This window comes from Lepidochelys olivacea (assembly GCF_965140295.1).
Source record: "Lepidochelys olivacea isolate rLepOli2 genome assembly, chromosome: 3".
NCBI lineage: Eukaryota > Metazoa > Chordata > Testudines > Cheloniidae > Lepidochelys > Lepidochelys olivacea.
Window position 1 is genome coordinate 152,440,880 of NC_140413.1, and position 24,384 is coordinate 152,465,263.

General features: G+C 46.1%; 1 protein-coding gene across 1 annotated transcript in view; it reads right to left on the reverse strand.

The window, feature by feature from the left end:
• Positions 1 to 8,722: 8,722 nt before the first annotated feature.
• The window catches only part of KCNK17 (potassium two pore domain channel subfamily K member 17), a 48,402-nt gene continuing 32,740 nt past the window's right edge, over positions 8,723 to 24,384 (reverse strand). Inside the window, exons 3-5 of the mRNA XM_084624711.1 lie at positions 19,836 to 20,002; positions 17,122 to 17,290; positions 8,723 to 9,938 (exon numbers count right to left, since the gene is read on the reverse strand). Coding sequence (XP_084480837.1) covers positions 9,640 to 9,938; positions 17,122 to 17,290; positions 19,836 to 20,002 — 635 coding nt within the window. The 3' untranslated portion in view covers positions 8,723 to 9,639. The remainder of the gene's footprint in view (positions 9,939 to 17,121; positions 17,291 to 19,835; positions 20,003 to 24,384) is intronic.

Here is a 24,384-nt window from a genome sequence, read left to right on the forward strand (position 1 = left end):
TTTGAGGGGTAATCTTCAGAAGAATCCACTTCAAAGGTTTACTGGACTATAAAGGAAAGGGGCAGAAAATCCTAAATTCTCTGTCACCTGGGAAGACAAAAGCACCACCTCTGGGAGAGATCCTGACCAAGGAAAGTGTCAGTCACCACCTTGCTGGAAGACTGTAGGTGAGAAAGGCCATCTTGAACAAAGGCCTTGAACCAGAACTTTACAAGATTGAGTTATAAACTTTTAGATGCATGTTTCCACATTTCTAACTTTATTTCTTATACTTGAATTCACTTAAAATCCTATTTTCTTTTGTTAATAAACTTGTTTTATTTTTAATCTAAACTCATCCAGTGTTGTGTTTAAACTGAACTGTATGGTAACTCCAGTTAAAGTAACAAACTGTCCAGGAGCAGGCTGGACACTGTACAACACACATTTTTGGGAACATGCAGGGTGACCCCAGGACACTCCCAGTCCTGAATGTGGTAACCAAAGCTAGTGGAAGCCAGATTGTGACTGGAGTGTTGCTGACAGGCTGCTGAGGTCAGAGCTGCTGGACCAGGGCTGCAGCTATACACAGACACTCAGGGCGCGACCTGCAGGCTGTTTGTGAATGGCCCAAGTTGGAGCTACAACAGCAAAGCATTGTGAAGCACCCAAGGTTGCCTGGCAGGCAGTGCTGCAATGTTATGGACTGGGATATAGGCAGTTTGGACTAGTGGGCACAGCAGGCATCCAGGTTGGGGAACAAAGCCATGAGTCAGCACTAGAGTCAACTGCTAATTACCAGAGCCAAGGGTTAGAGCCAGACAGGTAACTGACAGTCAGAAGTGAGACATAAGGGCAGGAACCAAAGTTAAGGCAAGGATCAGGCACAGAGCCAGAGCATGATGAGAACAGGGGCAGGGGCAGAGCAGGAATCAAGAACAGACTTGGGTACAGGAAGCAGGCAAAAACAGGGTCCAATGAAGCCACAGCACCCATGCAGGAACAGAGAATAGGTGCGTGTGTGTGGGGGGGGGGGGCGACTATGGAAGAAGGTGACTTTGTGCTGCCACAAACTTACAGCAACCTCAAGGCTGCTCTGCTTGCACGTAGCTCTCTATGACCACAAGGGATCATTCTGGTGGCTAGGAATAGCCAGAGCACAGAGACACTCTGGCCATATCTCCTTTTTTGCTGGAATGTCTCCTACACCAGAAAACCATGATAAACAGAACGCCAAGTACCTAAACTCAAATTCTGAAAAGGAAATAGGCTTTGGCATTCATGTCTAGACAAAAATTCCATCCATGACTTCGTATCTCAAATGAGGACTTAGATTAGGACCTTAAACCTGGGATCTCAAATAAGAAACCCTGTTTGCTCAGAGTTAAAGATCTCAGGACATTTTTATTCAGTTTCTTTGGACAAAATTGCTTCCCACGCTGGTGTGCGGTGTTGCTAGCTGGCTGCTGCCTTCCTCCCTGGAGGTGGCTGCAATTCAGTTGTGCTGTAAGAGCTGTTGTATCACACTTTGGGATCCTTTGGACTACAAGGGATGAGAGATCATCAACATTGTCTTCAAGGTTCTAATTTAAAATATGCATTTCAGTGCAGCTCTAAATAAAACAACAAAGTTAGGGACACAACTCCATTGCGACACCTGCGACACCTTTTTCCTATGTGTTTTTCCACAGCAACCTGAAGCAAGTCTGGGGTGTCTGCCTAGATGTTCAACTTCCTTTTGATCTGGGGGATTTGAATTACTTATATGAAACATCCGGATTTCTAAAAAATAAAACAGTGCTTGGCAGCAGGTGTGGCAATTTTTTGCCTTAGCACCACCTGACACGTAGCCAGTGTTACTACTGCAAGTGATGTTACCGTAGCCATTTGAACTGCTGAGTCATTCAGTGGTGGGAAAGACCTATTAGGGTATGTCTACACTACGGAATTAGGTCGAATTTATAGAAGTCGGTTTTTTAGAAATCGGTTTTGTATATTTGAGTGTGTGTGTCCCCACAGAAAATGCTCTAAGTGCATTAACTCGGCGGAGTGCTTCCACAGTACCGAGGCAAGTTCCGGAGTGTTGCACTGTGGGTAGCTATCCCACAGTTCCCGCAGTCTCCGCTGCCCATTGGAATTCTGGGTTGAGATCGCAATGCCTGATGGGGCTAAAACATTGTCGCGGGTGGTTCTGGGTACATATCGTCAGGCCCCCGTTCCCTCCCTCCCTCCGTGAAAGCAAGGGCAGACAATCGTTTTGCACCTTTTTTCCTGAGTTACCTGTGCAGACGCCATATCACGGCAAGCATGGAGCCCGCTCAGCTCACTGTCACTGTATGTCTCCTGGGTGCTGGCAGACGCGGTACTGCATTGCTACACAACAGCAGCAACCCATTGCCTTCTGGCAGCAGACGGTGCAATAGGACTGGTAGCTGTCATCGTCATGTCCGAGGTGCTCCTGGCCACCTTGATTATCATACACATTGTAAGGATAGATAAGCTATTACCAGCAGGAGAGTGGGGTGGGAGGAGGTATTTTTTCATGCTTTATGTGTATAAAAAGATCTTCTACACTTTCCACAGTATGCATCCGATGAAGTGAGCTGTAGCTCATGAAAGCTTATGCTCAAATAAATTGGTTAGTCTCTAAGGTGCCACAAGTACTCCTTTTCTTTTTGCTATTTAAAAAGACACATTTTATAAAAAAGTGGCTACACTCTTTCAGGGTAAACCTTGCTGTTAACGTTACATACATAGCACATGTGCTTTTGTTACAAGGTCGTATTTTGCCTCCCCCACACCGCGTGGCTACCTCCTCAACCCTCCCCCCTCCCCGTGGCTAACAGCGGGGAACATTTCTGTTCAGCCACAGGCAAACAGCCCAGCAGGAACGGGCTCCTCTGAGTGTCCCCTGAAGAAAAGCACCCTATTTCAACCAGGTGACCATGAATGATATCTCACTCTCCTGAGGATAACACAGAGAGATAAAGAACGGATGTTGTTTGAACGCCAGCAAACATACACTGCAATGCTTTGTTGTACAATGATTCCCGAGTACGTGTTACTGGCCTGGAGTGGTAAAGTGTCCTACCATGGAGGACGCAATAAGGCTGCCCTCCCCAGAAACCTTTTGCAAAGGCTTTGGGATTACATCCAGGAGAGCCGCAAATGCCAGGGCAAAGTAATCCTTTCACATGCTTGCTTTTAAACCACGTATAGTATTTTAAAAGGTGCACTCACCGGAGGTCCCTTCTCCATCTGCCGGGTCCAGGAGGCAGTCTTGGGTGGGTTCGGGGGGTACTGGCTCCAGGTGCAGGGTGAGAAACAGTTCCTGGCCGTCGGGAAAACCGGTTTCTCCGCTTGCTTGCTGTGAGCTATCTACAACCTCCTCATCATCTTCTTCTTCGTCCTCAAAACCTGCTTCCGTGTTGCCTCCATCTCCATTGAAGGAGTCAAACAACACGGCTGGGGTAGTGGTGGCTGAACCCCCTAAAATGGCATGCAGCTCATCATAGAAGCGGCATGTTTGGGGCTCTGACCCGGAGCGGCCATTCGCCTCTCTGGTTTTCTGGTAGGCTTGCCTCAGCTCCTTAAGTTTCACCCGGCACTGCTTCGGGTCCCTGTTATGGCCTCTGTCCTTCATGCCCTGGGAGATTTTGACAAAGGTTTTGGCATTTTGAAAACTGGAACAGAGTTCTGATAGCACGGATTCCTCTCCCCATACAGCGATCAGATCCCGTACCTCCCGTTCAGTCCATGCTGGAGCTCTTTTGCGATTCTGGGACTCCATCATGGTCACCTCTGCTGATGAGCTCTGCATGGTCACCTGCAGCTTGCCACGCTGGCCAAACAGGAAATGAGATTCAAAAGTTCGCGGTTCTTTTCCTGTCTACCTGGCCAGTGCATCTGAGTTGAGAGTGCTGTCCAGAGCGGTCACAATGGAGCACTCTGGAATAGCTCCCGGAGGCCAGTACCGTCGAATTGTGTCCACAGTACCCCAAATTCGAGCCGGCAAGGCCGATTTAAGCGCTAATCCACTTGTCAGTGGTGGAGTAAGGAAATCGATTTTAAGAGCCCGTGTGGATGGGTGCAGGTTTACATCAATTTAACGCTGCTAAATTCGACCTAAAGTCCTAGTGTAGACCAGGGCTTAGAGTATCAAATCTGTCCCTCCCATTTGTCAGGGCAAGATGAAGGCCTTATACAGTTGTTACTTTAAAATCTTAGGCCTTGAATACTCTGAGAATTTGCCATGATTTCAGTCATCAGTACGAGAGATTGGTGTAGCTGCAGAGTGCAAACCCCTAGTATTGACAGGGTACACTGCAATAAGCTGTGCTTTGCATTGGTGAAGCTTACCCTGACTTGAAACCAGGATCGGGAGTCTGACTGGAGTGCTGAATACACTTACTTGAAGGCAATCGGAAATGAGGTGCTGAGAGCCCTTGCTGGAGCTTCAATACACATACACAAAAATGGTGGGGGCAGATTCAATGGTACACTCAGGCTATTAAACTGGGTTCAAGGCTGATTTACATCTCTGGAGCAGCACAAAGCAGTCTGAGCATATTGGTGAATGCAGCCCTACCCTACATATATTTGGTTGTACCCTCTCCAGACCACCTTTCATAGGTCATGCTTCTTAGACAGTGAGCTCTCTGAGGAAGTGCTTGTGTTTGTAAAGTGCTTAGCACAATGGGGCTCCAATCTTGATTGACATCTCTGGGCACAGATATAGCATAACTACTTCATTAATCACAATATAAATAATCTGGCCTTTATTTCCCCCAAAACACAGGGCACCTCGGGATGGTGAATAACAATAGTGACGCGCTAGGTTGAAATCACTAACGGAAACTGTACAATAATTTGGGCAAAGACGAGCATGTTAGATCCACCAGGACCTTTCCGTGGAATTAAAAAAAAAAAAAAAGCAAAGAACATCTGTAATTTTCCAATGAAGATTATGGAATATCCCAAGTCAGCTGTGACAAGAGTGATGACAGCACAGTGGTTTTGTTTTTTTTATTTACCCTTGAACAGATAACCTTCCAGATTTTGGTAGAGGAGTCTGTTTTCTTAGACACACTGGTGATGATGTTTTTCACTGTTACAAAACTCTCCCTCCCCCGCCTTCTTCTCTTCTGTCTGGGAACAAATTCATCCATGTCATTTGGCCAGAGCACAGATTTGCAGCGAATGCTGCAAAGGCCAAAGGCTTGGTATTTTGCAGGGGACTTTTAAACTATGATGATGGACTTCATCTGCATTGAAAGCTGTCTGAAGGACTGTCAACTAAGAGTACTAATAAGTGACAATATGTTGAGTTGGGGGGGATGAGATCTAATGGGGTGCTAAGGGGAGATGCTCAGGTATTATGCTGGTGGAGGGAGCCACAGACGTACCCAGACAGGTAGATGGTATTTGGTCCAGTGTTATCTCATATCTACATTAGTGATATTAGAAGAGCGCTTCCAGGCACTTTGTCACTAGAAAGACACGTGGAGGGAGTTCAGAAAGACCAAGAAAGAGGAGCGAGAGAGAAAGAGAATGATTTACAAAAATAAATTAAAATAGCGTTAAATATGAATAGCTTGGCCTGCCTGCATGGTGACTTGGAATATGGGCGTGCAGGACATAATACAGTCACAAGGTGGGATTTCTGAAAGTGCCTAAAGGAGTGAGGTGCCCAACTCTTATTGAAATTCAGTGAGATATGGGTGCCTAACTCTCTTAGTTGTAAGTCTCACCCCCAGTTGGTTATGATTTGAAGGAGGGATTGGAAATATTCTGGGGCGGTGAAGGAGGATAACTAGGAAAAATGGGATAAGACTGAGAAAAAAGGACATTTAAAATGAATAGCAAGAAAATCCTCTTTAGACTGAACTCTCTTAGGCTGTGGAATGGGGGTAAAGGTGGAAACTCCAGATTCAAGAAAGAGGTAGGACAGTGGTTCTTAACCTTTTCCACGTGGGATTCCTCCCATTGTCTTCCACCCATCTGGCTTTAAAAACAGCAGTCAAATATATGGGGAGTTCTGCACTTGGAAGAAGGGGGAGACCAGACTCTTTTACTATTTGACATTCAGCCAATGTCAAAAACCTCGACATCCGCTCATCAATGAAAAGATAAATAAATAAGATAAAATAAATGAGCAACACAGAAAAGTCAGACAGACAGCTTCAAAAGCTGCCATATATTTAGCCACTGTCCAATCAATTTGAACCCACTCAGTCAACACCAGATTCCCAACTATACATTGAGGTTTCTTACAGTCCCCTGTCTTGATACTCCGGCCTGTTGAAATAGTACGTCAGAGAACATTGCCATGGAATCTCTGGACATCAACCTTCTGCCAAACAATCCAAGTTCAGCCTAAAGGATTCCTTTCCTGAAGTTCCTCATGACACTGGTGCCATCACATACCAGCACTCCTGACTGTCTTACTGTAAAGCTGTCTATTCTGACACTCAGAATAATAGAAAGGGACCTTGAGATGTCATCTAGTCCCCTGTGCTGAGGCAGAACCAAGTATAATTTAGACTATCCCTGACAGGTGTTTGTCTAACCTGTTCTTAGACCCTCCAGTGATGGGAATTCCACAACCTCCCTTGGAAGTCTATTCCAGAGCTTAATTACTTTTATAGTTAAAAAGTATTTCCTAATATCTAACCTAAATCTCCCTTGCTGAAGATTAAGCCCATTACTTCTTATCCTATCTTCAGTGGACATAGAGAATAATTGATCAGTCCTCTTTAGAACAGCCTTTAATAATATTTTAAGACTGTTTCCTCATATGTCCAGTTTTCTATATTATTATTTCTTCATTCTCTTCTGGACTCTCTCCAATTTGTCTGCATCTTTTTTACAGTGTGGTGCCAAGAACTGGTCATAGTTCTTTAGGTCAGACCTCAACAGTGCCAAGTAGAGTGGTACAATTACTTCCCATGTCTTACATAAGACACTCCTTTTTACTCACTCCAAAATAATGTTAGCCTTTTTTCAACTGCATCACATGGTTGACTCATTCAACTTGTGATCCACTATAACCTCCAGATGCTTTTCAGCTGTACTACTGCCTATCCATTTATTCCCCATTTTGTATTTGTGCACTTAATTTTTCATTCCTAAGTGTAGTACTTTGCATTTGTTTGTATTGAACTTCATCTTGTTGATTTCAGACCAATTCTCCAATTTGTCAAGGTCATTTTGAATTCTAATTCTGTCCTCCAAAGTGCTTGCAACCCCTCCCAACTTTGTGTCACCCAAAGATTTTATAAGCAGACACTCCATTCCATTATCCAAGTCATTAATGAAAAGATTGACTAACACCAGACTCAGTACGGACCCCTGAGAGCCCAACTAGATACATTAGTTCAGTTTGATAGCACTCTTTTAGTGCAGTCTGTCATCCAGTTTTGGACCCAATTTATAGTAATTTCATCTAGACCACATTTCCCTAGTTTGCTTATGAGATTTTCATGTGGGAGTGTATCAAAAACCTTACTAATATCAAGATATATCATATCTACAGCTTCCGCCACATCCACTAGGCCAGTAACCCGGCCGAAGAAGGAAATTAGGTTGGTTTGGCATGATTTGTTCTTGACAAATCCATGTTGGCTATTACTTATTCTTCTAATATTCTCTAGGTGTTTACAAATTGATTAATTTGTTCCAGTATCTTTCCAGGTATCAAAGTTAGGCTGACCAGTCTAGAATTCCTCACATCCTCTTTGTTCCCCTTTATAAGGATAGGTACTATGTTTTCCCTTCTCCAGTCCTCTGGGACCTCACTTGTCCTCCAGGAGTTCTCAAGGATAATAACGGTTCCAAGATTGCATCAGTGATTTCCTTAAGTACCCTAGGGTGAATTTCATCAGGTATTCCTGACCTGAATACATCTAACTTATCTAAATATTCTTTAACCTGTTCTTTCCCTATTCTAGCTTGTGTTCCTTCTCCCTTGTTAGTATTGTGTTAACCATTTGGTGATAATTAAGCTTTTTAGTGAAGAGCAAAGCAAAATAGGCATTAAATACCCCAGCTTTATTGCTGACATTCGTTATTAGTTCTCCTTCCATGCTAAGTAGTGAACCTACACTTTCCTTCGTCTGTCTCTTGCTTCTTCAACGTATTTACAGAACCATTTCTTATAGCCTTTTATGTTCCTTTCTAGGTGTATCTCATTTTGTGCCTTAGCCTGATTTTGTCCCTGCATACTTCTACTATTCTTTTGTAGTCATCCTTAGCAATTTGTCCAGGTTTCCACTAGGGCTGTCAATTAATCACAGTTAACTCACATGATTAACTCAAAAAAGTTACTCACGATAAAAAAAATTACTCATGATTAATTGCAGTTTTAATCACACTGTTAAACAACAGAATACCAATTGAAATGTATTAAATATTTTGGATGGTTTTCTACATTTTCAAATATATTGCTTTCAATTACAACACAGAATACAAAGTGTACAGTGCTCACTTTATATTACTTTTATTACAAATATTTGCACTGCAAAAATGATAAACAAAAATACTTGTATTAGGTGAATTCAAAAATACTATTTATTTTATTTTTACAATTCAAATATTTATAATAAAAATAATATAAAGTGAGCACCGTACACTTTGTATTCTGTGTTGTAATTGAAATCAATATATTTCAAAATGTGGAAAATATCCAAAAATATTTATATAAATAGTATTCTATTTACTGTTTAACAGTGCGTTAATCCCAATTCATTTTTTTAATCGCATGATTAATCACGATTAATTTTTTTTAATCGCTTGACAGCATGGCTTCCCCTTTTTGGAAGCATTCCAGGACCTTTGACCCTGGGAGACTGTGAACAACTCAAGTGTCTGTATTGTCATGCTCCTGGCCCTCTATATTTCTAAATGCTGAACCCTCTACCACAAAAGACTACCTTTTGCATCCACCACATTCTCTTCTGCCCGTTGCTTTTCTTGAACATGGGTCCCATGCAGATAGTGGGTGACTCATCCAAAATCTCAAACCTGACCTAAAAGACCAGATTTTCAGAATGAATGATTTCGGATGCTGGTAGCACAGCAGGAAAAGACTGAATGAGAAGACTGGGAATGTGTATCCGAAGGGTACCAGGCACTAGAATCCATAAGCTCTTTTAAAGCAGCACAAAGGATTTCTGGGGAGTTATTTCAACAGGAAACCCCTTGATCAGTCTCATGAGCTTGACAGAATGCCACATGAGCAGTTCTAGCATTCCATCCATCGGGTGGTACTAGTGCACATGCCAGGAGGCTAATAGGAACACACAGACCACTGTGGTCTTTATGCCATGAGAATCTCTCAACAATTTTCTTTTTCAGATTTTCCCATTTATCAAACTATTTACAATCCAGTCTGTGTCCAGATCAAAAGGAGACTTTGTAATCATTGGGATGGAATTACGCCCTGGAGCCACTGGCACTAAAAAGTGCTTTTGGTTTTCCCTTCCAGCTCTCAAAATATGAAAAGGCAACATTTTGTTTCTATCACTTGATTCACAGCAGAGTCTCCCCAAACTCAATTCTGCTGTCTGGCTGAACTCCACGACAAGCATTCTAAGCATAACAGTGCTACAACTCCTGGCACGCCAGAGAGGACTAGCCCATCAGATGTTCCTTCTGCACAGTTCACATTGTCTCAGACAAGCTCTGTGCGCACCATTCACTTTGTGAATCTTCAGGTTTTGTGTCCTTGCTGCTGCAGCTCTCCACGTCATCAGGCCTCGGGCTGCTATTTTTGTTGCCGTCCATTAACTCCTGCTCCAGCTCTTTGCTCTTCTTCTTGCCGCACTGGCAGAGGTCACTAGAGTTCTCTAGCAAGGTGATGCACAGGTTGATGACCAGGGCCAGCCAGGCCATCCCAAAGAGGATCCACACAGATACCAGGTTCTTGTACCAGCAAGGGTAGGTGAGGTCTGGGTTCATCCCTGGAAGAGAAATACACCAAACATTTACAGACATTGGGCCAAGAGTGCTGTAAGAGAAACTGTATAGCTAAAGCTAAAGCAGAGGCTTGGGTTGAGGAGGACTGTTGGTGTCTGCTCATCAGCAACCCTGGGAAAAGCCATGGATCCTTTACATCCCTCCGGCATGGCAATCATAAGCGCCGACTCCATGGGTGCACCGGGGCTGGAGCACCCACGGGGAAAAAATGGTGGGTGCTGAGCACCCATCGGCAGCCCCCTATCAGCTCTCCCCCTCAGCATCTCCTGCCCACGGATCAGCGCCTCCCGCCCACCGCAAACAGCTGTTTTGTAGCGTGCAGGAGGCTGGGGGGAAAGAGGGAGGAGTGAGGACATGCCCTCCTCGAGGGAGGGGGTGAAATGGGCGGGGCAGGAGTGGAGCAGGGGTGGGAAGAGGTGGGGTGTGGGTGGGGCCTTGGGGGAAGGGGTGGAGTGGGGACGGAGCCTGGGACAGAGCTGAGGTCAAGCACCCTCCCGGCACTTAGAAAAGTCAGCGAGTGTGACGGCAAGAGTGGTGTTCAGATACTACAGAGACAGGTGCGCTATAAAATAGATTAGATAGAAATATGGGACAGCTATAACTCTCCATGCTGGCTGGTGTAGCCTGGTGGAAATATCACAGAATGGTACTGCTCCCTGTACAAAATGTGAACATGCCAGCTATCTCGTGGACATGCCAGCACTGTAAAACACACCTGTTTCATGGCTATGTCAGCAACAGCTCCACAATGCACGGTGAATTGTAAATATTACCGTAAAGAAGAAAAACCAAACCAAAATTAGATCCACTTTCAAAATGAAATTGCTGACAGGCCCATGGATGTGGTTACATTTATGTAGTCCCATTTGCCTCTGTTTTTTGCTAAGCACTAAAATACTGTCACAGGATGGCAGTGTTTGCTTGAAATACCCTATCCTGTTAAAAGAAAAGGAGTACTTGTGGCATCTTAGAGACTAACAAATTTATTTGAGCATAAGCTTTCGTGAGCTACAGCTCACTTCATCGGATGTAGCTCACAAAAGCTTATGCTCAAATAAATTTGATAGTCTCTAAGGTGCCACAAGTACTCCTTTTCTTTTTGCGCATACAGACTAACACGGCTGCTACTCTGAAACCTGTCCTGTTAATAGGTGTTCCTGGCTGGGAGAGGGCTAAGGGGCTTCACAGGTGCCACGTTGAGCCACCTGGCATATGAGTGAGGTGAAAGTGAGCCTCTGAGAGAGAGGGGGATCTAAGGTAAGGACTGAGCAGTCCTCTGGGAGAAACCCTAGGAGCAGACATGCCTGGGGAGAAGGTTTGAACTGAACTTTACCCAAGAAATCAACCAGAGGCAACATACTTAGATTGTAAACTCTTTGGCCAGATACCATCTGTTTGTCAAGGGCTCCTAGCTGCTATGGTAATATAATAAAGCCAAACCCCAGAAAGAGGGTGAGTTTGGTTTCCACCTCCTGCTTGGACTGTGTTGAGAAATTTGGGAAAGGCATCTGCTCAGTGACACAAATATACACTAGATAAAAATCACAAGCAGGAGATAAAGTGCTTGCATTAATGTTTTATTCATCGCCGCTTGGCTCCTAGCATTCATTTTTAATGGGAATGTTTGTCATTTTCACCACGGAAAACCCATGGGGTGTGCAAACATTACGGAAAAGGATACAAAAGGCAGAATTAAAAAAAACATACTAGCACAGCAAAGTTGCCAGGCAGCTCTCACCTGGTGCCAGGTCATTTATAATCTTCTTATTTATTTAATGGTGAGTAATCTCCACTGGTTTGTAAATAGCCCAATTCTGGTAATAAACAAGCTTGCCACTTTGCCTACATTCTTCCCCTTCTGGGCATAAAGGCTGCATTTCAGCCCTACACAGAGATAACACAAAACCTTTGCACCACCTACGTCCCACTTAAGCATGGGGTTTAAGTAACCCATAGGCTTCACACCAGCTTTCTGCACAAAGGTGAATTTCAGCCAGAGACTCTTGCAGGCTCCTTGGCTGTCAGTCAGGGACCTTTCACCAGTGCGAACTTCATCCTGAGGTTTAACAGCCATTAGCAAAATGGCTTCTACAAAAAGAAGTGAAAATGGCAATGCGATGGACCATTCGATCCTGTGGAAGGGAAAGCTTTCTCCATGGAGTTCACCTGATGGGTAAGGTGTTTGAAACGACCCAGTTAGACAGAGGAGAGGATGTGAGCCAGGCTGCAGCATCTGTACAGCAGGAGGGTTGATCGGGAGTGTACAGTTATAGATTTTAAGGCCAGAAGACACCATTATTGTATAAGACAGGCCATAGAGTTTTATCCAGTTACTCCTGTATTGAGCCCAATATTTCTATGGTATTAGGCTGGTTATGGAAGGCAGCTTACAGAGCTCCTCAGCAGTCAACCCTCTGCAGAAGATGGGGAGTAAAATCTGATTGTCTGTCTCTATGGGTATGTCTACACTACGGAATAAGGTCGAATTTATAGAAGTCGGTTTTTTAGAAATTGGTTTTATATGTTCGAGTGTGTGTGTCCCCACAGAAAATGCTCTAAGTGCATTAAGTGCATTAACTCGGCGGAGTGCTTCCACAGTACCGAGGCTAGAGTCGACTTCCGGAGCGTTGCACTGTGGGTAGCTATCCCACAGTTCCCGCAGTCTCCGCTGCCCATTGGAATTCTGGGTTGAGATCGCAATGCCTGATGGGGCTAAAACATTGTCGCGGGTGGTTCTGGGTACATATCGTCAGGCCCCCGTTCCCTCCCTCCCTCCGTGAAAGCAAGGGCAGACAATCATTTCGCGCCTTTTTTCCTGAGTTACCTGTGCAGACGCCATACCACTGCAAGCATGGAGCCCGCTCAGGTAACCGTCACCCTATGTCTCCTGGGTGCTGGCAGACGCGGTACGGCATTGCTACGCAGTAGCAGCAACCCCTTGCCTTGTGGCAGCAGACGGTACAGTACGACTGGTAGCCGTCATCGTCATGTCCGAGGTGCTCCTGGCCACGTCGGCTGGGAGCGCCTGGGCAGACATGGGCGCAGGGACTAAATTTGGAGTGACTTGACCAGGTCATTCTCTTTAGTCCTGCAGTCAGTCCTATTGAACCGTCTTATGGTGAGCGGGCAGGCGATACGGACTGCTAGCAGTCGTACTGTACCATCTTCTGCCAGGCAGGCAAGAGATGAGGATGGCATGCAGTCCTTCTGCACCGTCTGCTGCCAGCCAAAGATGTAAAAGATAGATGGAGTGGATCAAAACAAGAAATAGACCAGATTTGTTTTGTACTCATTTGCTTCCCCCCCTCCCCTGTCTAGGGGACTCATTCTTCTAGATCACACTGCAGTCACTCACAGAGAAGGTGCAGCGAGGTAAATCTAGCCATGTATCAATCAGAGGCCAGGCTAACCTTCTTGTTCCAATAAGAACGATAACTTAGGTGCACCATTTCTTATTGGAACCCTCCGTGAAGTCCTGCCTGAAATACTCCTTGATGTACAGGCACCCCCTTTGTTGATTTTAGCTCCCTGAAGCCAACCCTGTAAGCCGTGTCGTCAGTCGCCCCTCCCTCCGTCAGAGCAACGGCAGACAATCGTTCCGCGCCTTTTTTCTGTGCGGACGCCATAGGCAAGCATGGAGGCCGCTCAGCTCACTTTGGCAATTAGGAGCACATTAAACACCACACGCATTATCCAGCAGTATATGCAGCACCAGAACCTGGCAAAGCGATACCGGGCGAGGAGGCGACGTCAGCGCGGTCACGTGAGTGATCAGGATATGGACACAGATTTCTCTGAAAGCATGGGCCCTGCCAATGCATGCATCATGGTGCTAATGGGGCAGGTTCATGCTGTGGAACGCCGATTCTGGGCTCGGGAAACAAGCACAGACTGGTGGGACTGCATAGTGTTGCAGGTCTGGGACGATTCCCAGTGGCTGCGAAACTTTCACATGCGTAAGGGCACTTTCATAGAACTTTGTGACTTGCTTTCCCCTGCCCTGAGGCACATGAATACCAAGATGAGAGCAGCCCTCACAGTTGAGAAGCGAGTGGCGATAGCCCTGTGGAAGCTTGCAACGCCAGACAGCTACCGGTCAGTTGGGAATCAATTTGGAGTGGGCAAATCTACTGTGGGGGCTGCTGTGATGCAAGTAGCCCACGCAATCAAAGATCTGCTGATATCAAGGGTAGTGACCCTGGGAAATGTGCAGGTCATAGTGGATGGCTTTGCTGCAATGGGATTCCCTAACTGTGGTGGGGCTATAGACGGAACCCATATCCCTATCTTGGCACCGGAGCACCAAGCCGCCGAGTACATAAACCGCAAGGGGTACTTTTCGATAGTGCTGCAAGCTCTGGTGGATCACAAGGGACGTTTCACCAACATCAGCGTGGGATGGCCGGGAAAGGTGCATGATGCTCGCATCTTCAGGAACTCTGGTCTGTTTCAAAAGCTGCAGGAAGGGACTTTATTCCCAGACCAGAAAATAACTGCTATGGAACTTGGGGAGGAGGGCGGTTGGTTACAGAGGGGCAGCAGTGGCAGTCTGTGCTCCAGCTGCCTTTGCTGCAGCTCAACCATACACTGGAGCATACTGGTTTGGTCCTGCAGCAGCCTCAGCATTGAATCCTGCCTCCTCTCATCATGCTGCCGCCACATTTGAGCTTCAGCCCTGTCTTCAGCCCGCCACTTACTCTCTTCAGCTCGCCACCTCTCCTCCCGGTCATTTTGTGCTTTCCTGCACTCTGACATTATTTGCCTCCACGCATTCGTCTGTGCTCTGTCAGTGTGGGAGGACAGCATGAGCTCGGAGAACATTTCATCGCGATTGCGTTTTTTTTTCTTTCTAAGCTTCACTAGCCTCTGGGAAGGAGAAGATCCTGTGATCATTGAAACACATGCAGCTGGTGGAGAAAAAAAAAGGGACAACGGTATTTAAAAAGACACATTTTATAAAACAGTGGCTACACTCTTTCAGGGTAAACCTTGCTGTTAACATTACATACATAGCACATGTGCTTTCGTTACAAGGTCGCATTTTGCCTCCTCCCACCGCGTGACTACCCCCTCAACCTTCCCCCCTCCCTGTGGCTAACAGCGGGGTACATTTCTGTTTAGCCACAGGCAAACAGCCCAGCAGGAATGGGCTCCTCTGAGTGTCCCCTGAAGAAAAGCACTCTATTTCAACCAGGTGACCATGAATTATATCTCACTCTCCTGAGGATAACACAGAGAGATAAAGAACGGATGTTGTTTGAATGCCAGCAAACATACACTGCAATGCTTTGTTCTACAATGATTCCCGAGTACGTGTTACTGGCCTGGAGTGGTAAAGTGTCCTACCATGAAGGACACAATAAGGCTGCCCTCCCCAGAAACCTTTTGCAAAGGCTTTAGGACTACATCTAGGAGAACCGCAAATGCCAGGGCAAAGTAATCCTTTCACATGCTTGCTTTTAAACCATGTATAGTATTTTAAAAGGTACACTCACCAGAGGTCCCTTCTCCGCCTGCTGGGTCCAGGAGGCAGCCTTGGGTGGGTTCGGGGGGTACTGGCTCCAGGTCTAGGGTGAGAAACAGTTCCTGGCTGTCGGGAAAACCGGTTTCTCCGCTTGCTTGCTGTGAGCTATCTACAACCTCCTCCTCATCATCATCTTCTTCGTCCCCAAAACCTGCTTCCGTATTGCCTCCATCTCCATTGAAGGAGTCAAACAACACGGTTGGGGTAGTGGTGGCTGAACCCCCTAAAATGGCATGCAGCTCATCATAGAAGCGGCATGTTTGGGGCTCTGACCCAGAGCGGCTGTTTGCCTCTCTGGTTTTCTGGTAGGCTTGCCTCAGCTCCTTCAGTTTCACGCGGCACTGCTTCGGGTCCCTGTTATGGCCTCTGTCCTTCATGCCCTGGGAGATTTTGACAAAGGTTTTGGCATTTCGAAAACTGGAACGGAGTTCTGATAGCACGGATTCCTCTCCCCAAACAGCGATCAGATCCCGTACCTCCCGTTCGGTCCATGCTGGAGCTCTTTTACAATTCTGGGATTCCATCATGGTCACCTCTGCTGATGAGCTCTGCATGGTCACCTGCAGCTTGCCACGCTGGCCAAACAGGAAATGAGATTCAAAAGTTCGTGGTTCTTTTCCTGTCTACCTGGCCAGTGCATCTGAGTTGAGAGTGCTGTCCAGAGCGGTCATAATGGAGCACTCTGGGATAGCTCCCGGAGGCCAATACCATCGAATTGTGTCCACAGTACCCCAAATTCGAGCCGGCAACGTCGATTTAAGCGCTAATCCACTTGTCAGGGGTGGAGTAAGGAAATCAATTTTAAGAGCCCTTTAAGTCGAAATAAAGGGCTTCATTGTGTGGACGGGTGCAGGTTTACATCGATTTAACGCTGCTAAATTCGACCTAAAGTCCTAGTGTAGACCAGGGCTATGTCTAAGGGGCCCATCACTAAAGTAATTAAGCACCAAACAAGAGTTATGAAGAAAGGGGGTTGGGGAGGGAAAGAGTCTATAAAAAGGTATTTTCCTCTTTCTCTTTCCCAGGCCTTTAGGGGTGTGCATGTTTCTATATCTCGTGTTTTCAATGGGAAAAGCTTTATGAAAAAGGCATGCCCTGTGTTTCAACATGAACACAGTCAGGGTTGGGCTCTGGCAAAGGGTTTTCCTCTGGCAAAGGGTTTTGGAAGCTGAGAACACTCTTCCCCTGCTGTCTGACAGTCAAAACCTAGGCGTCTCTCTTGGATTTGAGAGAGGAGAAAGTAGCGACAACCTGTTTGTAGAGTAGGATCAGGACGAGACAAAATGCTCTAGGTGTCGAGGTTTTACGTCGCAATACATCACATTTTAATATCAGACTTCACGATGAAGGCTATAATGCTCTGACTAGTTCTGGTCTCACAAGGCGCAGGGTGGCTAGATGCAGAAGGACTTGAAGAGATTGCTTTCCACTTCCTGCCATACAGAGGAGTCACCATGCATGACCTGGCTATCTCAGAAACCATCTCCACCTCTATGACCCCTCCAACTCAGCAACCTACCAGTGCATTTGTCATCAGTCCTGGGAATCATTAAAGGGTTAAAACTGCCAAATGGGTCTCCAGTATGCCACACACTTTTTATTGGCTTCCACTAGGTGAGAGTGATGAAATCCCAGCTACTTACCAATCACATAATCTCCAAAGCCTATTGTGCTGAGGGTAATGAAGGAATAGTAGAATCCTTCTTCATAGGTCCAGCCTTCTATCACAGAGAACAGAAATGGGGGTAGCAGGAGGAACAGCAACAAGCCAGTCACCAGCGCACAGGTCCTTGTCAATATGGTTGCTGCCTCCTAGTCAAACAGAAAAGAAAAACCCACCAGATATAAGGCTGGAAGATTAGAGCAGACAGCAAACAGAGGGCTCAGCACTTCTTGAGCACGTTGCGAGTTGACAGACACGTGCTGTCAAGACAAGATTAATGATCTAGCTCAGGCACTGCATCCAATGGCATGAGTGGAGTTGGCTGGGCCAGAACCAAAGGTTTTTGCCTTGTCCAGGCCAGGCAAAGTTCACCCTGTGCAAAGGGACATCACAAGCCCTTTGCCCATAAGTCTTGGTTAGAACCTCTTAGGGCATTTTTCTCCTTTTATTTACAGGATGACAATGATACCATTCACAGAGCTACAGAGCAAGGAGCTGCAAACATTCTCTCCTTGGAGACCAGTTGTTAATAAAGAGATTAGCTTGTGGACACCTCCCTTCATGGTCACAGTCATGTGGACCACCTCCCATCCCATTTGTGATCAGACACATGGGTGAAATCCTGACTCTACTGATATCAACCCCCCCATTGTCTTCAGCGGGATCAGGATTTCACCCAAGATCTCTGTGGCAACTACCGCTATTACATCCCATTACTATTATGGGATATTAGAATTATGGAAGTGTTTAATGTATTACTAGCTTCTTTTATTGCAGCTGAAGACCAGGGGTGACAGCCCAGGATAAACCAGCTTGCTGTGTGTCACCAGATGTCCCTTGAACACCAGTGGAGAACCTTTCCTGTAGAGAAGGCAGTATCAGCACCTCTGTTACCAGTCAGTTTTCAGGGGCGTACAGAACAGCCTAAAGTTGAAATGTGTTAGTAGCGTGTGTCTCGGACAGAAATTCTCTCTCACCTCCAAGAAAATACATCTTGTATATTTAAAAATGTCTGGGCATGCAATGTATATTTCTGAGTTCCATGTCAGGAATGCAGTAGGGTGAACAGTCCCTGTATGTCAGGGAGGAAGTGCTCCTTTGAGATTAGCTAGTAAATAACAGAATAGAGAAACAGTGGAGGGAACTCTCTTGTGATAGAGAGAATCAGACTGTATTTGGAACTGCACACGCTCAATGGAAAGGTGCTATTAGCTAAATTCTGAATGAGACATACAGAGGCAACATACGTGAAATAAATAAAATATTCAGCACATACCCCAGCTTAGATAAAATGAGGGTGGGAATCTCAGTTCATTCATATTTGTGCACATCACTGAACCATAGATATTGGCGCATTTCAGCATGATGGGCAATCTCTACAGAACAGAGGCTGAGGAGAGGTACAGCAGCGGGTGCTACAGGTCAGGAATGGGGTGTACCCTCAAAAGAGGAAGGTGGGGAAAGAATCAGGCCAGGTCTGGAATAGCAAGGTTTGCTGCAGATCAGGACTGAGATACAATAGCACAGCTGTGGAGGGAAGACCTACACTTTACCTGTGTGCATAGTGCCCGGCTCAAGCCAGTACCTCACTTCTGTGAGCACTAAATTCAGAGCCGTTTTCAGGTTTAATCCACAAATGCTCCCTAGTAATTCTGGAGTGTAATTCTGACTAAGACTAATGACAAGCAGATCAAATGTTCAGGCAATGTGAACTGCACCCACAATCTGGCATTTTTATTGTTATAGGGCAGGGGTGAGCAAACTACAGCCCATCAGGGCTTCGGATCCGGCCTGTGGGATTGCCAGCTCCGTGGCACAGTGGGGCTAAGGCAGGCTCCCTGCCTGCCCTGGCCCTGCACTGCTCCCGGAAGTGGCTGACACCACGTCTTTCTGGCCCCTAGGGGAGGGCAGAGGGCTCTGTGTGCTGCCCTCGCCTACAGGTACCTCCTCCGAAGCACCCAGAGCGCAGAGCCCTCTGCCCACCCCTGTTCCAGGGGCTGCAGGGACATGGTGCCAGCTGCTTCTGGGAGCAGTGCAGGGCCAGGGCAGACAGGGAGCCTGCCTTAGTCCCGCTTTGCGCCGCTGCCACCCCGGAGTTGCTCCAGGTAAGTGGCGCCAGGCCAGAGCCCGCACCCTGAACCGCTCCTGCAACCTGCACCCCAACCCCCTGACACACCCCACATCCCTCCTGCACCTCAACCCCCTACTCTGAGCCTCCTCCCACACTCCAACCCCCTTTTCTGAGCCCCCTCCCACACTCCACACCCCTCCCTGCACCCCAACCCCCTGCCCTGAGCCCCTTCCCGCACTCCGCACCCCCTCCTGCACCCCAATCCTCTGCCCTGAGCCCCTTCCTGCACACCACACCGCCTCCCACACCCCACACTCCCTCCCGCATCCCAACCCCCTGCCCCCGCCCTACATTCATGGCCCTGCATGCAATTTCCCAAAACATTGTGGCTCTCGGGCCAAAAAGTTTGCCCATCCCTGCTATAGGGGAAGCTGCTCATCAGAACAGTAAGTAAAGCTATCAATTAACTAACAGCTCTTTGTGATATCAGTACAGATGATTCGGCTCCTATAAACCAAAGGTTAAGGTAATCACTGCTTCCCTTATTGGATAATTCACCCCATCAAGCAGACAACCCTTCCATCTTAACGTGTGGATCAGACACTTATGGCCAGACTGCTTACCTGCCAGTGCAACTTCTCCCCCAGGCGCTTGGCACATCGCTGAACCCCAGACAGCATCAGCTGCCCAATCCGGTTCAGGAGGATGAGGTTCAAAGGAATCCCAAAGAGGGCAAAGAAGATGCAGAAGATCTGAGCACTCATAGTGCTGGGGCTCAGGTTCCCATAGCCTGGCAGGAACGGAACAGAGAGGGGTAAATTCTGATGCACTCCTCCTCCCCCACAGAGATAGACTTCCATTTTTTACACTAGGAAGGGGAGGTCGCGGCTCAAAAGGGCCAATGCCAGTCCCCCCACCCCCATGTATAATTTTAATTACTCCCCATTGTTTGTAACATCCTCTCAGAGGCTGGGGAAAAAATGTCTTTCCCTGCCAAATTTTTTTCCCTGTTTCCATTTGCCAGTCACTGAATTTCCTCCCCTTACGCACTGCCCAAGCCAGGGATTTGACAGGAATATTTACTTCTTTGTTCTGGAGTGAGTATTATTGACGTCAGTGTGGCACTGGGAATAGGATTTGTTAGACAACTGCTGATACATAGCCAGTAGAAGACTATCTAGACCATAAAACATTGCTTGTCTTTAAGACACTACATAAATGTTGGTCTTTTCTTTTGAAGGGTGACTCAGAAACAGTGAATTTGTGTGGGGGGGGTGGAGGGTGAGAAAACCTGGATTTGTGCTGGAAATGGCCCAACCTGATGATCACTTTAGATAAGCTATTACCAGCAGGACAGTGGGGTGGGAGGAGGTATTGTTTCATATTCTCTGTGTGTATATAAAGTCTGCTGCAGTTTCCACGGTATGCATCCGATGAAGTGAGCTGTAGCTCACGAAAGCTCATGCTCAAATAAATTGGTTAGTCTCTAAGGTGCCACAAGTACTCCTTTTCTTTTTGCGAATACAGACTAACACGGCTGTTACTCTGAAACCTGACAATTAGGCTTGTGCACTTTTTGCTTCGTATACATTATAAAAAGGAGGAATAAAAATTACATGCAATTTTTGTTTCTCTTTAGAGGATGCCTTTAAGTTAAGTGATGGGGTGGCATAGAGTAACATTTTCAAAAGTGCTCAAGTGGCTGATGAACCTATGTCCCATTTTCAAAAGTGACCTTGTCACTTAGAAGCCTAAACGGCATTGAAAGTCTTTATCTCCCTGCAAAACAACCAATATTCCCCCCCACCCCTGATCTTTAGTATCTGGAGGACATGCCCCTCTAGGGAATAGTTTTTGGTCTGAGGACAGGTCTATGCAGCAAATGAAGATGTGAACGTAGCACAGGTAAGCACACCCATGCTTGCTTTAATCTAGCATGTGCAGGTAACAGCAGTAGTGAAGATGTGGAGCCAACTGCTTCAGCCTGGGTTAGCAACCCAAGTCCATATCCACGACTTTGCTCTGTTGACCCTGAATCACTTGTCAGGACTGGCTTCTAATATACACCGCACTTAACACCTTCTGATATTTCACGTGAAGAACAGCTCTTCAAAGGGCTAGCTCTAAAGTTCTGTCCCTGGCAGGAGGCAGGGGTCTTGGAGAAAAAAAAGGAGTATGTGATCATCTAATTAACGACTATCACAATGCACACGCCCATGAGTGCTGCATTAAGGTTGCACCGGCATTTCCTAATGTTTGGGTGCTTGACTTTGCAACCTTAATGTTCTTTTAAGAGAGATTTTTTTAAATGTAATTGTCCATAGAGTCCCCTGCACAAGTTGTAGCTCTGTACAGAGCAAAGGGAGTAAGAAGTTAAAGAGGTCCAGGCACATGACAAAAGAGGGTGCTGGATAGTTTGGGCAGGGTAGGCTACTTATGAGAGAACATGTGTGGTGTTTCTATGGCTGGGTCTGTTCCCTGGGTGTGTTGCACTCCTGTGGGATTCTGACTGTTTCCAGATTCTCTCCTGGACATTAGACTCAGGGCATTTTCCAGGTTCCTTTGGTCCTGAGGGGACAGAACTGGGAGGTATTTATCCAGGAAAGCTGAAACTCAAACAGGAGTCATGCTGACCCAACGCGTATCTATATAACCAGCCAGCTATGAGTTTCCTCTCCTATCCTCTGTTTAAAATGAACAAAGGTTGCGTATTGGCTTGGGCTGCTTTTCCTTTTCCTCCCTGATTTCTCATTCCAGCACTAAAGTTTTCCACAGCCTTAGTGCTGCGTGGGCAAGAAAAGCTGGCAAAGGTAGGAAGAAAGGACTCTATTGTTAGGATCACTTTGGGAAACAAAACCCAAGAGGAGGCTGATCCTATCTCAATGTTCACAGAGATCAGACCCACCTTTCCCTCTGGGTTTGGCTATACTACGCAAATTATAGTACATCATCGTATCAGTGTAAACACAGCCATGTAGTTATATGGTGCACCCTGGGACTCACCCCAGTAAGCAGGTTGCCCTAGTGCAAGCTCTGCCTTACACCAGAGCAGTGCGTCTACATGGGGGTTGAACTGGCTCCAAAAACAGACCTAACTGCAATCTAGACAGGGCCTTTGTGCCACCCAAACCTGATGCTGTCATCTCGCTTAGGGCATGCATTACACAGTGATACTCAGGAAAGCTAAGTGAAGAAGGTGTGCTGTTAAAGTGCCTATATTAAAGCCATGGGGAAGCTCTCATTCAGAAGTGGCTTTAGCTTAACTCACTTCATTCCCTGAATTAAACTGAAGTGGTCTAAGGCCACTTCATTTCAGAGTGAGAGTGTCCACACAGGGGTTTAATGTGATCTAATTTATCTATTTTAAATTCACATTTTCAGTTCATCCCGCTTAACTTTCCTGAGTGCCCTTCCCCCACTGACCGCAGAAATGCACAAGAACTGAGAGCTCTTTCACAAGGGGAGGCTGACATGTGGCCCCGGGAGCATTGCTATGCAAGTCCCTTATCTTCAGTGCACAAACCAGCTTGTCACGCTCCAGCTCAGTCAGGGTAGTGGCACCTCCACCCTGAAGGTGACGGGCGCTGCAGCTGGCTGTTTCATGTAGTCTAGCTGCAGCTTTCAGGCTCCTAACAAGTTATCAGTGTGCCCAATCTAGCCTGGATGCCTCCTTACAGACAATGGGGCTGATTTTCAAAGGCTCAAAGGGCAGTTAATTGTCCAGCTGCCACCGAAAGCCTAGGGGAGTTGGATGCCTAACTCTCCTTTGCGCCGTTGAAATTCTGTCCCAGTGTCAATCTCACCATTTTTTAAAGCTTTCTGTGTGGCTTTTCGCCATGTGTGTACCTGTGCCAAGTCTGCAGCAACAGGAGCAGCAGTTAGCATGTAGATCTCAAAGTGTTTGCCAAAGGTGGAAAATTGTGATTACCGCCTTGTATAGGAATTGGTGGGGAACAAAGGCAGTGAAGTGACTGGACCCTAGTGGCAAGCTGCTGACATGTACAATTAAGAAGATTGTACTGGATTTTTTAAACTCAGGGAAAGCTGACAGTTGTGGGGAGCACATGGTTTAGACAGACACCTCCCTTAGGGGAGGATTTATTAAAGGGGATACTCTATATCCTAGTAAGGAGGAGAGGATAGAAGTTAATAAAGTACAAGTAGGAGCTGAAGAGAAACAGTCAAATGAAAGAGTCCCATTCAGTTACATCACATGAAGGCAGACAACTAAATATTGACAAATTCTATAAGTGCTTGTATACAAATGCCAGAAGTCTAAACTAAGATGGGGGAACTTGAGTGCCTGGTATTAAATGAGCGTATTGATCTAATAGGCATCACAGAAACTTGGTGGAATGATGATAATCAATGGGAAACAGTAATTCCAGGGTACAAAGCATATAGGAATGACAGAGTAATTCACGCTGGTGGGAAGCAGCACTATATGTGAAAGAAAGCATAGAGTCAAATACAGTAAAAAGCTAAGTGAATCAAACAGTACCATAGAATATCTGTAGATAGAAATTCCATGCTTGAATAATAAGAATATAGCAGTTGGAATATACTACTGACCACCTGACCAGGATGGTGAAGGTCATTGTGAAATGCTCAGGGAGATTACAGAGGTACCAAAACAGAAAACCTAATAATGGAGGATTTCAACTATTCTCATATTGACTAGGAACCATGCCACCTCAGGATGGGATGCAGAGATAAAGTTTCTAGACACCATTAATGACAGCTCCATGGAGCAGCTAGTCCTGGAACCCTCAAGGAGAGAGGCAATTCTTGATTTAGTCCTAAGTGGAGCACAGATCTGGCCCAAGAGGTGAATATAGCGGAACTAATTGGTAATAGCTTTTAATATCCATGTGTGTGTGTGTGAAATACCAAAGAAACCCAACACAGTGGTAGCATTTAGCTTCAAAAAGGGAAACTGCACAAAAAGGAGGAAGCTAGTTGAATGGAAATTAAAAGGAAAAGTCACAAGATTAAAGTGCCTGCAAGATTCATGGAAACTTTTTAAAAGTACCACAATAGAGGCTCAAACTATATGTATATCCCAAATTAAAAAAGATAACAAAAAACAGAGGACCAAACAAAAAAAAGACACTATGGCCAGTTAGAGACATAAAGACATCTTTTAAAAATTGGAAATCAAATCCTACTGAG